The 14,636-nt window shown below is 42.6% G+C and overlaps 1 protein-coding gene across 1 annotated transcript in view; it reads right to left on the reverse strand.

Moving 5' to 3' along the window:
• LOC310702746 (uncharacterized protein) overlaps window positions 1–14,636 on the reverse strand; it is a 55,541-nt gene that overhangs the window by 15,302 nt on the left and 25,603 nt on the right. The window contains exons 6-7 of the mRNA XM_083494822.1: window positions 2,739–2,852; window positions 2,324–2,413 (exon numbers count right to left, since the gene is read on the reverse strand). Coding sequence (XP_083350948.1) covers window positions 2,324–2,413; window positions 2,739–2,852 — 204 coding nt within the window. The remainder of the gene's footprint in view (window positions 1–2,323; window positions 2,414–2,738; window positions 2,853–14,636) is intronic.

Genomic DNA, 14,636 nt, shown 5'->3' on the forward strand with positions numbered 1-14,636 from the left:
GAATTGACAGACAATATGGACTTAATTGACATTTGGAGAACTAACAACCCCCTAGGTAAAGAGGGGACATTCTTTTCTGAAGCCCAAAAGACCTGGACAAGGATTGACCAAATCTGGATAACTACAGGAATGGCTCCTAAGATTTGAAAAGTGGAAATCTGCCCAAAAACTTGCTCCGACCATAACCCTGTGAAGATGGAAATGAAACCAATATTGACTGGTTCCTTCAGATGGAGGATGAATGACACCTTGTTTAGAGATTCAGAAATCACCAAGAAGGCCCAAAAAACTATAAAAGACTATTTCGAGATAAATTTGAAGACCACAGTGGAAAAAAGAATAATCTGGGACGCAAGCAAAGCCATAATGAGAGGGTTCTTGATACAACAAAATGCAATAAAAAGGAAAACTCAAAATGAGAAAAAGGAGAAGATCCTGGAGAAAATAAGGGAAGGAGAGAAAAAATTGAGACTTAAACCAAAATCCCAAGAGATTTTGAGAGAAATTAAGTTATATCCAGTACAATATATGAAAATGATAAACCAGGACATTGAATGGAAAGTTAAACAGATGAGACAAAAGACTTTGGAATCAGCCAATAAATGTGGAAAGTTATTAGCATGGCAGTTGAAGAAGAGACAAAAACTAAATACGGTCACTAATCTTGAAGTGCATGGAAAGAACATATAGAAACCACAGGAGATTAGAAGCTGCTTCCAGAGATATTTTAAACAACTTTACACACAAGGGCCACAGATTGAGTCTAAAATTGATCAATTTCTGAACTCAAATGGATTACAAAAAATTTCTCAAGAAAATAAAGTTTTATTGAACTCTAAAATATCTGAACAAGAGGTGGAAGGCGCGATTCAGAATATGCAACTGGGCAAATCTCCAGGGCCTGATGGATTAACCTCCAAGTATTACAGAACTCTTAAAGACTATTTAATTCAACCTTTGAAGGAGGTTTGTAATGAAATTATGGAAGGGAAAAGGGCACCAGAGACGTGGAAAGAAGCTTACATCACACTTATACCGAAAACTGAGATGGAAAAGACACAACTAAAGAATTACCGCCCCATATCCCTACTTAATGTGGATTACAAAATATTTGCAGATATTTTGGCTAGAAGACTGAAAAAAGTTTTGGCAGAGGTGATACATAAAGACCAGGCCGGCTTTCTTCCTGGAAGACACTTATCGGACAATACGAGGAATGTAATTGACATTCTAGAAAAGCTGCAGGTGAACATTAATACAAAAGCAGTTTTGATTTTTGTAGACGCGGAGAAAGCCTTCGACAACATTTCCTGGAGTTTTATGAAGAAAAATCTTCATGGGATGGGGGTTGGTCAGAACTTTGAAAATGGTATAGGTGCGATATACTCTGAACAAAAAGCTAAATTGATAGTAAATAATATGGTTACAGAAGAGTTTAAAATTGAGAAAGGGACACGACAAGGTTGCCCAATTTCCCCATTGCTTTTTATTTCGGTCCTGGAGGTTTTGCTAAATATGATTAGAAGGGACCAAATGATTCAAGGTATTCAGGTCGGAGTTAAACAATATAAGCTCAAAGCCTTTGCAGGCGATCTAGTGATGACATTACAGGAGCTGATATCTAGCACCAAGAGGGCTTTAGAAGTAATCCAGGACTTTGGTCAAGTGGCAGGTTTTAAGCTGAACAAAACGAAAACTAAGGTTTTGGAGAAAAACTTGACACCGAAAGAGAGAGAGAGGTTTCAGAAGGAGACAGAATTAACACTAGTAAAGAAGACTGGCAGATGCAACTAATGGAGTACATGGAGATGGCGGAGTTGACTAGCAGAATCTGAGACCAGGGAGAAGACTCAGTGGAAGAAGATTGGGGGAAATTCAAAATCTATTTGCAGAAATATTGTAAAATTTCTGAATGTTGATGACATTGAAATGAATTGTGGGGGGTTCTAGCAACAAGATAAAAACTAAGATTAAACCAACAACAGGTAAATTAACGGGCTATGAATTTGCTGAACTAACTTTGAAAAGGGATACAAGAACGGGGGATGCGAGGAAGTCAGGAGAATATGTGAATTTAAGTTCTAAAATTAAGAAGGAATTTTTGTGTTTTTTTTATATGTGCTTTTTCTTTTTGTTATTAGTTTTTAATGTATGTATTTTTGTATTTTGTATTTTTGTGCTAAATGTGTGTATTGTTGTATTTTGCAGTATGCATTTGTGTTTTTCTCTTGTCCTTGTCTTTGTACTTTTTCTATATTTTGTAAAATCCAATAAAAAATTCTAAAAAAAAGAAAAGATTTTTTTTTTGGGGGGGGGATCTTACCGGTCCTCCTGGGCTTGCTGTCTGGAAGGTCCTCGTTCGAATCCTCATAAACGATTGAGTTCCCATTGATCAGTCCCAGGTCCTGCCCACCTAGCAGTTTGAAAGCATGTCAAAGTGCAAGTTTATAAATAGGTACTGCTGCAGCAGGAAGGTAAACAGCGTTTCCGTGCGCTGCTCTGGTTTTGTCAGAAGCGGCTTAGTCATGCTGGCCACATGACCTGGAAAAACTGTCTGAAGACAGACGGGGGCTCCCTCAGTCAGTAAAGTGAGAGGAGCGCAGCAACCCCAGAGTTGTTCGCGACTGGACTTAACTGTCAGGGGTCCTTTACCTTTACCTATTTGCTTATATATATATTTATTTACTGCATATATATCTCTTTTGTGAAAACAAAACAACTCAATGGATATCACTTACCCAAGCAGCAGATTCCGTTGCTGCCACAGGAGACCCCTGTAATTTCTCCATAGGCACAGTTTCTAGTTGCTGGGAATTGGCAAGTTCCTCCTAATAGTTCACATATAAATTGCCCTGTGTAAAAGAGAAGGGAAATAAATTCGTTTCAAGGGGGCAAAGGGGTTGCCAACTACTTTTTTTCCAAACTAGAACCCTGCGTATTTAATGGGATGACCAACTTTTACAGGCTTCTGCTGCCTCTCAACCTGCTAACTACTGTTTCATTGGCCAACATCATCTTACCAGTCCTCCTGGGCTTGCCGTCCGGAAGGTCCTTGTCCGAATCCTCATAATCGGTTGAGTTCCCATTGATCGATCCCAGGTCCTGCCCACCTAGCAGTTCGAAAGCATGTCAAAGTGCAAGTTGATAAATAGGTACTGCTGCAGCGGGAAGGTAAACAGTGTTTCCATGCGCTGCTCTGGTTTTGCCAGAAGCGGTTTAGTCATGCTGGCCACATGACCTGGAAAAACTGTCTGAAGACAGACGGGGGCTCCCTCAGTCAGTAAAGCGAGAGGAGTGCACCAGAGTTGTTCGCAACGGGAATTAACTGTCAGGGGTCCTTTACCTTTATATATATATTTATTTACTACATATTTATCTCTTTTGTGAAAACAAAACAAGTCAATGGATATCACTTACCCAAGCAGCAGATTCCGTTGCTTCCACAGGAGACCCCTATAATTTCAACATTGGCACAGTTTCTAGTTGCTGGGAATTGGCAAGTTCCTCCTAATAGTTCACACCGCAAATCTTGCCCTGTGTAAAAGAGAAGGAAAATAAATTTGTTTCAAGGGGGCAAAGGGGTTGCCAACTACTTTTTTTCCAAACTAGAACCCTGCGTATTTAATGGGATGACCAACTCTTACAGGCTTCTGCTGCCTCTCAACCTGTGAACTACTATTTCATTGGCCAACATTAGCAAGGGTCAGATTGGTCCTCCTTCTCTGCAGACACTCCAGCTGATTCTTGAACCTTGTAAGGGTGCTGGCACTTAGCTCCACCCAGCCACTTGGGTGGCGTATAAATCATAAAATTATGATGATGATGATTACTGCTCCTGGGATCTTTTCAGCACAGCTGCCAAACCGAAAATTTACAGGTTGCTAATGGAAGACGAGAAAAATGAGCAGATAATGCACCCACATACCCACATAACTGGCCACTAAGTCAGCCTTCCTTCCATTCTACTGAAGGTTCCCCTTTGCTTTCAACATCTGCCAATCAGAATTACTGCTGTTCTGAGCTTCAGAAATACCTTGCCTCTGAGAATGGTATTTTCTGTCATCTTCCCCGTAGTGTTGCCAATGTGTCTAGCTCAGCTCACACCCAACTGTGCTGGCTATAGTCTTTCTCGGCTCCCAGCCAGATGCTGTGCTGGCTATAGTCTTTCTCGGCTCCCAGCCAGATGAAAAGAGGGTAAGGCCCACCCATTTCCCCAGTGGGCACCATCTCTTCATTGGCTATGCTCATGGGATCCTGAGGTGGCAACTGTGGGCATTCTTTAACAAAGAAACTTGCTGGGTTAGGTCTACAATGGAATCCTTCATCAGATTTTTACTCTTCATAGATCCAGGACCTCTGGAATTAGGAAGGACTTGGGGATCATGGACACTAACTTTTCCAAATTCACAGCAATATAAATGACCACCATGGAACATGCCTTCTTGCTCATTCTGCATCCTGAACATTTCTGCTTTTGCAAAAGCCATGTATTCAATTTCAATATTAAATACATTGTTAAATACTTTCCTCCTCCACCACCCCTTTTTAAGCAGCCAGATAGAATAGGGAGCAGCTAATTCATGCTGTTGTTCCACCTACAGCAGTTTCTCAGGGTCTCTGGCAGGGGACATACCTGGGATTCAAGCTGAGACCTTCTGCATTTCCAGCAGCTACTCCCTTCCTGTGCCCTCTTACCTGCAACAACGTGGAAGAGGATGAAGACCAGAGTAAAACTCAGGTAGAGGAACCTCATGGCTGCAGTTTCCTCTGAGATCTCTGCCAAAGGGAAGGCACTCTAAGGCAGAAGGAAGTGGAGTTTGGATGGAGCAAGGAGGTTCTCTCTACTTATAGTGTTGCAGTGCCATATCCGGTAACTGTCAGCATAGCATCTGAACCCTCCAGGCCCCTTTCTCTTAAATCATCCTAAGCCATTTATTTATCTTGCACATCATCCTAAGATTTACCCACACAATCACCTTTCTCATATATTGACAATCTGTCCTGTGCTCCAGGCTTCAAACAGGTATTTCGTGCAACTCTCAGCATCCAAACTCTTCTCTCTTAACTCATCCTATGCAATTTATTCATCTTGGAGAACTTCCTAATATTTACCTGCAGAACCGCCTTTCTCCTGCTCTTTTCTTTCCATATCAGTTAACAGATTTCCTGCCATCTCACAAAAGCTGTTGCCAACTTCACGGAGCCTGGATAGAAAGGAAGTGGAATTTTGGGTAAGAGCTCAGCTGTAATGCAGTTTGATACAACCTCTTTGGATTGGACTGTTCAGTGTGACTGCAGTAGCCATACCTACCAAGAAAGAATCTTTTCAGTGTGCTTTTCTCCTGGTCTGTACGTTCTTGGATGCATTTAGCTTAACATGCTTGTTTTTGTGATTCATGTAGTTTTATGTCCATTGCCGCCATTATGGGCTTCCCACACAAACACCCACATAAATCAATGACTTCATCCCATCATCCATAAGTTATAAAGACAAGCTAGAACAAGAAATGTAAGAATTAACAAAAACAAAGAAACCACCAAGAAGATATAAGGAGACAACTGTGAGCAGAAAAATTGTTTAAATTGTTTTGGTCAGTTGTACTCTGCTTTTCAGTCAAAAGGTTCCCAGAGTGGCTTATGTACAATTTAAAAAACAAAAAAGGAAACATGGCACAGGAAGGGAAAAGAAAAACAAAAACCTGAACTGCTTACCAATTTGTAGACAAGAGTCAGCTTGACCTCCAGCAAAAGCAGATGCCATGAGCCCTACTTCCTATCTTTTCCCAAGAGACAATCTGGTGGAGTGGTCCATTTGGAGGTCCATCTTTCCTGCACTGCTTGCATCTCCCCTGGGAGCCTGTGCACTTTCCTTCCTTGGAGGTTTATAAGCAGAGGTTGGATGGTCATCTGTCATGGATGCTTTAGCTGAGATTGCTGCATTGCAGAGGTTGGAGTAGATGAGCCTTCAAGTTTCTTCATGAGAAATGTTCCTTTTTCAGATGGTTTTTTTCAGAATAAACAGTGCTTTTAATTATTGCTTTTTTGTAAAGGTCATAAGGCCATAAGGATGCAACAATTAGGGATTTTTTTATCCGGGGGCCTTTTAACATGATTTGTATTTGGGGGTTATTTATAGGGTGTTATATCTTTAGGAGCTTCTGGCTTAAGAATTCTAGCGAGAAGAACATGTCAGTGTTTGTAAAAAGCACAAATAAAAGAAGGAAAGGGTTCTGACCTCCCTTTGTCTCCTCAGCCTGGTCCTCGGACCCTTGTCGGCACAAAAGAGGCCACGGGAATATCCTTGCAGAGTTTTATTAAAAGTCTTTGTGCAAAACACGACTGAATACCTATACACACCAGCACCAACCAACCCAAACACCAGCCACAGCCCAAACTAACATTTCTCACTTATATATACAACTTGGTGCAGACTGCTGAGTCATGCTGACCCAGCTTTATTCGCATTAAAGAAACAGCGGCCATTTTAGCCGTGACACCCCTTCTGTTTCTTAAATGCGAAAAACCCCAACAGAAACAATACATTACAACAATACAACAATACATTATATACATAAACCCAGTTTTGTCATCAATTCATTATGGCATGTTGCTGGCAAAGGCTTGGTAAACAAATCAGCAATATTATCTTGTGACTGACAATACTCCAGTTTGATTACCCCCATTCTGTACACAATCTCTCACATTCGCATGACGGATAGCAATATGTTTTGATGTGGATTTCATTATTTCCGAGCCCGCTAATGCAATGCACGATTGGCTATCTTCATACACTTGGATAGGCAAATCAACTTTACAATCTAGATCTTTTAGTATCTGTATAAACCACATGATTTCATTGCATGCTAGCGACAGGCTCCCATATTCTGCCTCACAGGATGAGGTTGCAACAAATCCTTGTTTCTTTGACTTCCATCCAATTAGGGAATTGGCAAACATTATAACCATTCCACTTGTAGATTTTCTAGTAGCTACACAGCTTCCCCAGTCCGCATCAACAAATACGTCTAGTTTTTCGTCTTTTGTACTAGATATCTTTAAACATACATTTAATGTCCCCTTTAGATATCTGATAAGCCTTTTCAAAGCACACCAATCGGCAGTACTGGGTTTAGATACACGTTGGCTCAGAACATTTGTAGCACATGCAATGTCTGGCCTTGACCACTGGCTTAAATACAACAGTGATCCTATTTTTGAGTGATACAACTCAGGCTGATCAAATTCATCATCACACAGTGTCTTTGGGAAATCTGGTGTCATGGGAGTCTGAACTGACTTGCAGTTTTCCATGCCAAACTGCTCTATTAAATGAAGAATTTTCTCTTTCTGGCTCAATAGGAAGCTTCCATCTGCTTCCTGCCTTACTTCTACTCCCAAGTAATTGCTTACAGGCCCTAAGGCTTTAAGCTTAAACCTCTTTTCTAGTTGACTTGTGAGCTTCTGGATCTCATCTGTGGAACTCCCTGCCACAAGCAAATCATCAACAAAGACTAAGAGCATTAGATATTTGTTGCCTGTCCCCTTGGTGTACAGACACGGATCAGCCACACTCCTTTTAAAACCAAGTTTTACAAGGGCTTCATTTAAACACTGGTTCCAACACCTTCCACTTTGTTTGAGACCGTAAACAGCCTTTCTCAAACGCTAGACTGCACCATTCTCCTCTTCAAACCCAGGGGGTTGTCTCATTAACACTTCATGGTCTAAATTTGCATGCAGATATGCAGCATCAACATCAAAATGGTGCACTGCTAGTTGTCTTACAGCAGCAATGGAAAGCATTAAACGAAAAGTTTCACTCTTTACCGTGGGAGAAAACACTTCATCATAACTCTCCCCTTTAATCTGAGTGAACCCTCTGGCTACTAATCTGGCTTGAAAACGTGGTTCCCCAGATGCAAGGGTTTTCCTTTTGTAAACCCACTTGCATGACACCACTCTGCCACCAGGTGGCGGCATTATGACTTCAAACACTTTGTTACGTTTAAAAGAGTCCATTTCTTCTTTCATAGCTTGTTCCCACAAATCACGTTCCCCAGGGGTTAAGTCTAAGACTTCATTATAACTTTGTGGTTCCACACAACTCACATTGCATACTCTCACTCCTCCTAGGGTCAAACGCTGAGGAGGTACGCCCTTGTTTGAATGCTGGGAGCGCCTAGGCACAACTACTACTTCTTCCACCCTTATCTCTGGCTCTTCTTCTTCTTCCTCTAGAGAAGTATTATCTATTGCCACATCTTTTGGGGAAATCTGTGCCTCTTCCTCATTCTGCTCCTGTGTTGCCAGTGGCTGAGAAGAAGCCTCTTCTCTTACTTGCAGGGGCAGTAGGCAATCAGGGTTGGCATGGATCGCAGTCCATCTGTCCTGGTCAGCGAAGTCTGCACTTCGTGACAGAACCACGCATCCTGGGCGTAAATTAAAACGCCACCCTTTGCCATAGGACTGATATCCCACAAACTGCAGTTTCTGCGCTCTAGCGCCCCCTTTCTGGCGCTGAGCTTTGGGAATATTTACATGTGCCCAAGAACCCCAGTTATGGAGCATTTTCCACTCTGGTTCTTTCCCAAACAACACACGATAAGGAATATCTTTTATAGAGCTAGACCAGGTTCTATTAATCAAAAAGTTCACGGTCAGAGAAGCCTCGCCCCACAGCCTATGGTTGTGGCCCAATCCTGCATCCACTAGCAGGCAGTCCTTTACTGACTGTATCACAGCCCCACGTCTTTCACACAGACCATTTTCAGCAGGGCTATAAGGGTTAGTCAAACGATGGGTGATCCCCTTACGTCGCAACCATGTCCCAAATTGTTTGTTCAGAAATTCTCCGCCCCTATCTGTTTGCAGCTGCACAACAGGCCGAGCGAAGAGCTTTTCAGCTTGGGCAACCCATTCTCTGAATGTGGGGAAACACTCAGATTTCTGCTTTAACAAAAACAGCCAACTAAAACGTGATTTGTCATCTATTACCAGAAAAGCATATCTGGCGCCCCCTTCAGTCTTCTGTGGAAAAGGGCCTATCATGTCACAATGGACAAGTTCTAAAACCTCTTTAGATACTCTGTCGCTTTTAGAAGCCACAGGCTTCCTCTTAGATTTGGCCATTTTACATACATTGCAATCTAGGAAACAGTTACAGCTATTTACTTTTAGGTACTTGCACACCTTTTGCATTTCTGAAAGCACACGGAAATTGGCGTGACCCAGTTTTCTGTGCAGTTGATGTACACACCCCTTATGAATTGGCAAATTATCCTGAACCACCTGGGCTGCTTTAACAGGCTTGTCCTGCATTACATATAACCCATTTTCCAACTTTGCATGGTCACATACCTGAGTTCCATTCTTTATCAGACAGCCATCCTGCGTGAACTTAACACTATACCCTGCATTAATCAAACAGCTTACAGACAGTAAACAATAGTCCAAACTGCTGACAAACAGAGTCTCTGGTAGAGTAGTGTTCAAGCACTGCAGGAAACATGTTCCTTGGCCATCAATCTTGCTTCTACGACCATCAGCAAGATAAATTGAGTCTTTTCCATCAGCTGGCTTCTCCAGGGTCTTAAAGTCCTCCCGACTGTTGCAGATAATCCTGCTACTGCCAGAGTCCAGCAACCATGTTCCTCGAGGTATCTTTCTCTCCTCCCGAGAAAATGCAGACACAAACTGAGCAGAACGCATGTTCTTCTTCCCTGAAGAGAACCCCTTCTGCTTATGTTTCTGCGTCGATTGCTGTCTCTGCTTCACGTCGTCTCCTGGAAGTCTTGCCCTGCATTGACGCTGGAGATGCCCGGGTTGGTTGCATCTATAGCACCTCCTCACCACCATGGCCAAGTCCAAACCTTGGTGTTGCTCCATTGGCAGATTCTGCTGCTGGCCCCCTTTGCTGTAACTCCTCCGCTCTTGGAGTTCAGCCTGTCTATCTGACCTTCTTTCTGCTTCTTCGGTCAATCTGCCAACCACATACTCAAGGGTCAGATCTTGGGGACGCATACTCTCCATGCTGTTAATCACGGGCAACCAGCTTTCAGGCAAACTTGAAAGGATAATGTAGGTTTGGTCAGTCTCATCATAATGCTTACCTCTCTGCTGTAGTTGAAGAAACAGAGATTTCAGCGTTTGAAGATGAGTTGCCAAACTCTCACCTTCTTTCATAACAGTCCTGAACAGCCTTCTGGTCAGAGAAATTATAGTTCCAGCAGTTTCTCTGACATGCATTGCCCTTAATAAATTCCAGCACTCAAACGCTGTGCTGGCATTTGCTACATGCAATAACTGAGAGTTGCTCAAACACAGCATAATTTGGGCACGGGCCCTTTCATCCAGTCGTTTTTTCTCAGCAGAGTCAGTTCTCAAAACCTCAGTTTCAACACAGTCCCATAGTCCATCTCTCCTTAACAACTGCTGCATTTTAATTGACCAACTCAGCCAGTTGCTTTCTGAGAGAAATTCAGAAGGAATGCCTCCCCCAATATTTACAACTTGGGAAGACTGGAAATCTGCCATCTCTGCTGGTGCCTGCTGAGCCCCTTCTGTAGGGCCTCCAGCAATCTCTCCTGACTCTCTTTTTAGAGTCTAACTGGATGGTCCTGGCTGGCACTCACCGGCTTCTAGCTGCTGCCTCTGTTGACCCTCAGGTCCCGCCTGGCTCTGCAACTGGTGTAGCCGCTCTGTGAGTCGCCAACTGTGGTCCTCTAGCAGTTCAAACTGTTCCAGTAGCCGACGCTGAGTGCTTTCCTGATCCTCAGATCCTAGCCGCTCCAGCGTCGCTGCAGACAGTTACAGCTTACCACCAACTGCTCCAACACACAGCCACTGTCTCTGTACACCACCAGGACTCATCAGCTCCTTGCTGAAATGCTGTTAGTCGTTTTGCACTCTGCACATGCTCAGAAACACTGGGTCCATAACCTGTCAGTGTTTGTAGAAAGCAAAAAAAGAAGGAAAGGGTTCTGACCTCCCTTTATCTCCTCAGCCTGGTCCTCGGACCCTTGTCGGCACAAAAAGAGTCCACGAGAATATCCTTGCAGAGTTTTATTCTTAAAAGTCCTTGTGCAAAACATGACTGAATAACTATACACACCAGCACCAACCAACCCAAACACCAGCCACAGCCCAAACTAACATTTCTCACTTATATATACAACTTGGTGCAGACCCCTGAGTCATGCTGACCCAGCTTTATTCGAATTAAAGAAACAGCGGCCATTTTAGCCGTGACACATTAATGGCGGAAATTCCCTGGAAAAAAGAAGAAGAATCTTTCATATATTGAAAAAAGAACAACTGGACATTATTTGTTTGCAGGAAACGCATGTGACTAGGCTCCATAGGAAAGTGTTAATTAATAAAAGACTAGGCCAAGAATTTATTTCACCGGACAGAGTCAAGAAAAGAGGAGTGGTGATCTATGCAAAGGAGAGCCTGTCACCAAATTTTTTATTTAAAGATGAGCAAGGAAGAATCTTGGCAATTGAAATACAGACACAAGGAGAAAAATTTTTGATATTAGGAATTTATGCACCAAATGAGGGGAAATCAGAATTTTACAAGAAGCTGCATGAGATAATGCTGGACTATCTGGACTATACCAACATCGTTATGATGGGAGACATGAATGGGGTGGTCTCTACAAATATGGATAAGTCACAAAATCAAAACCTAACAAAAGATGGCAGACTACCTAAAACTTTCTTCGAATTAACTGACAGTATGGATTTGATTGACATTTGGAGGACAAAGAACCCCCTAGGTAAAGAAGGAACATTCTTTTCTGAAGCCCACCTGTCATGGACAAGAATCGACCAAATATGGACAACTAGAGGGCTGGCACCTAAGACTAGAAAAGTGGAAATCTGCCCAAAAATCTGCTCCGACCATAATGCCATGAAAGTGGAAATGAGACTTACTCCAATCGGTTCCTTTAGATGGAAAATGAATGACACCCTATTAAGAGATCAGGAGATTGTGAAGAAGGCCCAAAAAACTTTAAAAGATTATTTTGAAATAAATTTGAACACTACGGTGGGGTGGAAAAAAGAATAATCTGGGACGCAAGTAAAGCAGTTATGAGAGGGTTTTTGATACAACAGAACACAATAAAGAAAAGACTTTGGAATGAAAAAAAGGATAAGATCCTAGAGAAGATAAGAGATGGGGAGAAAAAACTGAGATCAAAACCCAAATCACAGGAGTTTCTAAGAGAAATTAAATTCTACCAAGCACAATATGCTAAATTGATAAATCAAGAAGTGGAATGGAAAATCAAACAGATGAAACAAAGATCATTTGAATCAGCGAATAAGTGTGGGAAACTGCTAGCATGGCAGTTGAAAAAGAGACAAAAATTGAATACGGTTACTAGCTTAGAAATCGAAGGGAGAAATATCCAGAAACCCGAGGAAATTAGAAAGTGTTTCCAGATATACTTCAAAAAACTTTATACGCAAGGGCCGCAGGAAGAGTCTGAGATAGACCAATTTCTGAAAATTAATGGACTACCAGAACTATCCCAGGAAAAGAGAACAATCCTGAATTATAAAATAACACAACAAGAAATTGAGGGCGCCATTCAGAATATGCAACTAGGCAAATCTCCAGGCCCAGACGGGCTTACCTCCAAGTACTATAAGACATGGTGTGATGGCCTGGGATTCCGATTCAGAGGATGAAACAGAGGAATCCCAGCCTGCACAAGAGTCCCCGCCTCCAGGGCCGGCTGAACTGGGGCAAGGCCTAGATGCTGAAGAACCTGCACCTGTGGCAGTGCATCAGGAGCTGGCCCCAGGTGAAACCCTTCTGGCCCCAGAGAGGCTTGACGACTCAGTGGCCACAGGTGAGCCTCCTCCAGGGCCCAGTAACCCTTCGGCCTCTCCTGATCTGCAGAGGCTTAGGGCAGAGAGGCGAAGGGAACTGGTTGCCCCCAGGAGAAGTGCTCGCCTTAAGGCCAGAGGAGGCGGGGCTCCTGGGGGCCGGGACCGCCCCTGGCCTTAGAAGAGGATAAAAGCCCAGTCAGCCCGGCCCCAGGTTGCGGGAGCAACATCGTTGTTGGCTTCGGACCTTCCTGTGTTCCTGGTCCCTGCTCGGCCTCCTGTTCCTGACTATCCGGTACTCCTGTTCCCTGCTCGGCCTCCTGTTCCCGACCATCCGGTGTTCCTGCTCCCTGCACAGCCTCTTGTTCCAGCGTTCCTGTTCCCCGCCCGGCTCTCTGCCTCGGACCTCGCCCCTCTTCGTGTGGACTCTGCTACACCCAAGGTACCTTACCCCCGGGACCAGCACACATTGAAAGATTACTTGATACAACCACTAATGGAGGTTTGCAACCAGATTATGGAGGGGAAGAAGGCACCGGAATCGTGCAAAGAAGCTTTCATCACATTGATACCTAAATTGGAATCTGAAAAGACTCAACTTAAGAACTACCGTCCCATCTCACTCTTAAATGTGGATTACAAAATTTTTGCAGATATTTTGGCAAGTAGATTGAAAAAAGTGCTAAATGAAGTAATTCATAAAGACCAGGCAGGCTTCCTCCCAGGTAGACATTTGTTTGATAACACTAGGAATATTATTGACATTTTGGAGCTTTTGCAAACTAATATCAATACGAAAGCAGTGTTAATTTTTATTGATGCGGAGAAGGCCTTTGACAACATTTCTTGGAAGTTTATGAAGAAAAATTTGGAAGGGATGGGAGTGGGACGGGGGTTTGAAAATGGTATAGAGGCAATTTATTCAAAGCAAAAAGCCAAATTGATAGTGAACAATGTGGTGACAGAGGAGTTTAAAATTGAAAAAGGTACATGACAAGGGTGCCCCTTATCCCCTCTTTTATTTATTTCAGTCCTGGAGGTGCTTTTGAACATGATTGGGGAGGACCGGTTGGTGCAAGGAATACAAGTCGGAGAGAAACAATATAAACTGAAAGCTTTTGCAGATGACTTGGTTTTAACACTACAGGAGCCAGAATCTAGTACAAAAAGAGTTTTAGAACTGATTTATGAGTTTGGTCGGGTGGCGGGATTTAAGTTGAATAAGCAAAAAACCAAAGTTTTGGGTAAAAATTTGACACCTTTGGAAATAGATGGGTTTCAGAAAGAGACAGAGTTAAATGTGGTTAAAAAAGTGAAATACCTAGGGGTTAATTTGTCTGCTAAAATTTTGAATTTATTTAAAGACAATTATGAAAAATGTTGGTCAGAAATCAAAAAGGATTTAGAAATTTGGTCAAGATTGAAACTTTCCTTGTTGGGTCGAATTGCAGCTATAAAAATGAATGTATTGCCGAAGATGCTGTTTTTGTTTCAAACCCTACAGATTGTGGACAGAGTGGAATGTTTTGGAAAATGGCAGAAAGATATATCTAAGTTTGTCTGGCAGGGCAAAAAGCCCAGGATAAAATTTAAAATTCTAACTGATGCAAAGGAAAGAGGGGGATTTGCCCTGCCGGACTTAAAGCTATATTATGAAGCTGCAGCTTTCTCTTGGATGAAGGATTGGTTACTCTTAGAGAACACTGATGTCCTAGATCTGGAAGGGTTTAATAATGCTTTTGGATGGCATGCATATCTGTGGTACGACAAGGTAAAGGTTCACAAAATGTTCAAAAA

This window comes from Podarcis liolepis, assembly GCF_965112155.1.
Source record: "Podarcis liolepis genome assembly, chromosome: 3".
In the NCBI taxonomy this organism is placed as follows: Eukaryota; Metazoa; Chordata; class Lepidosauria; order Squamata; family Lacertidae; genus Podarcis; species Podarcis liolepis.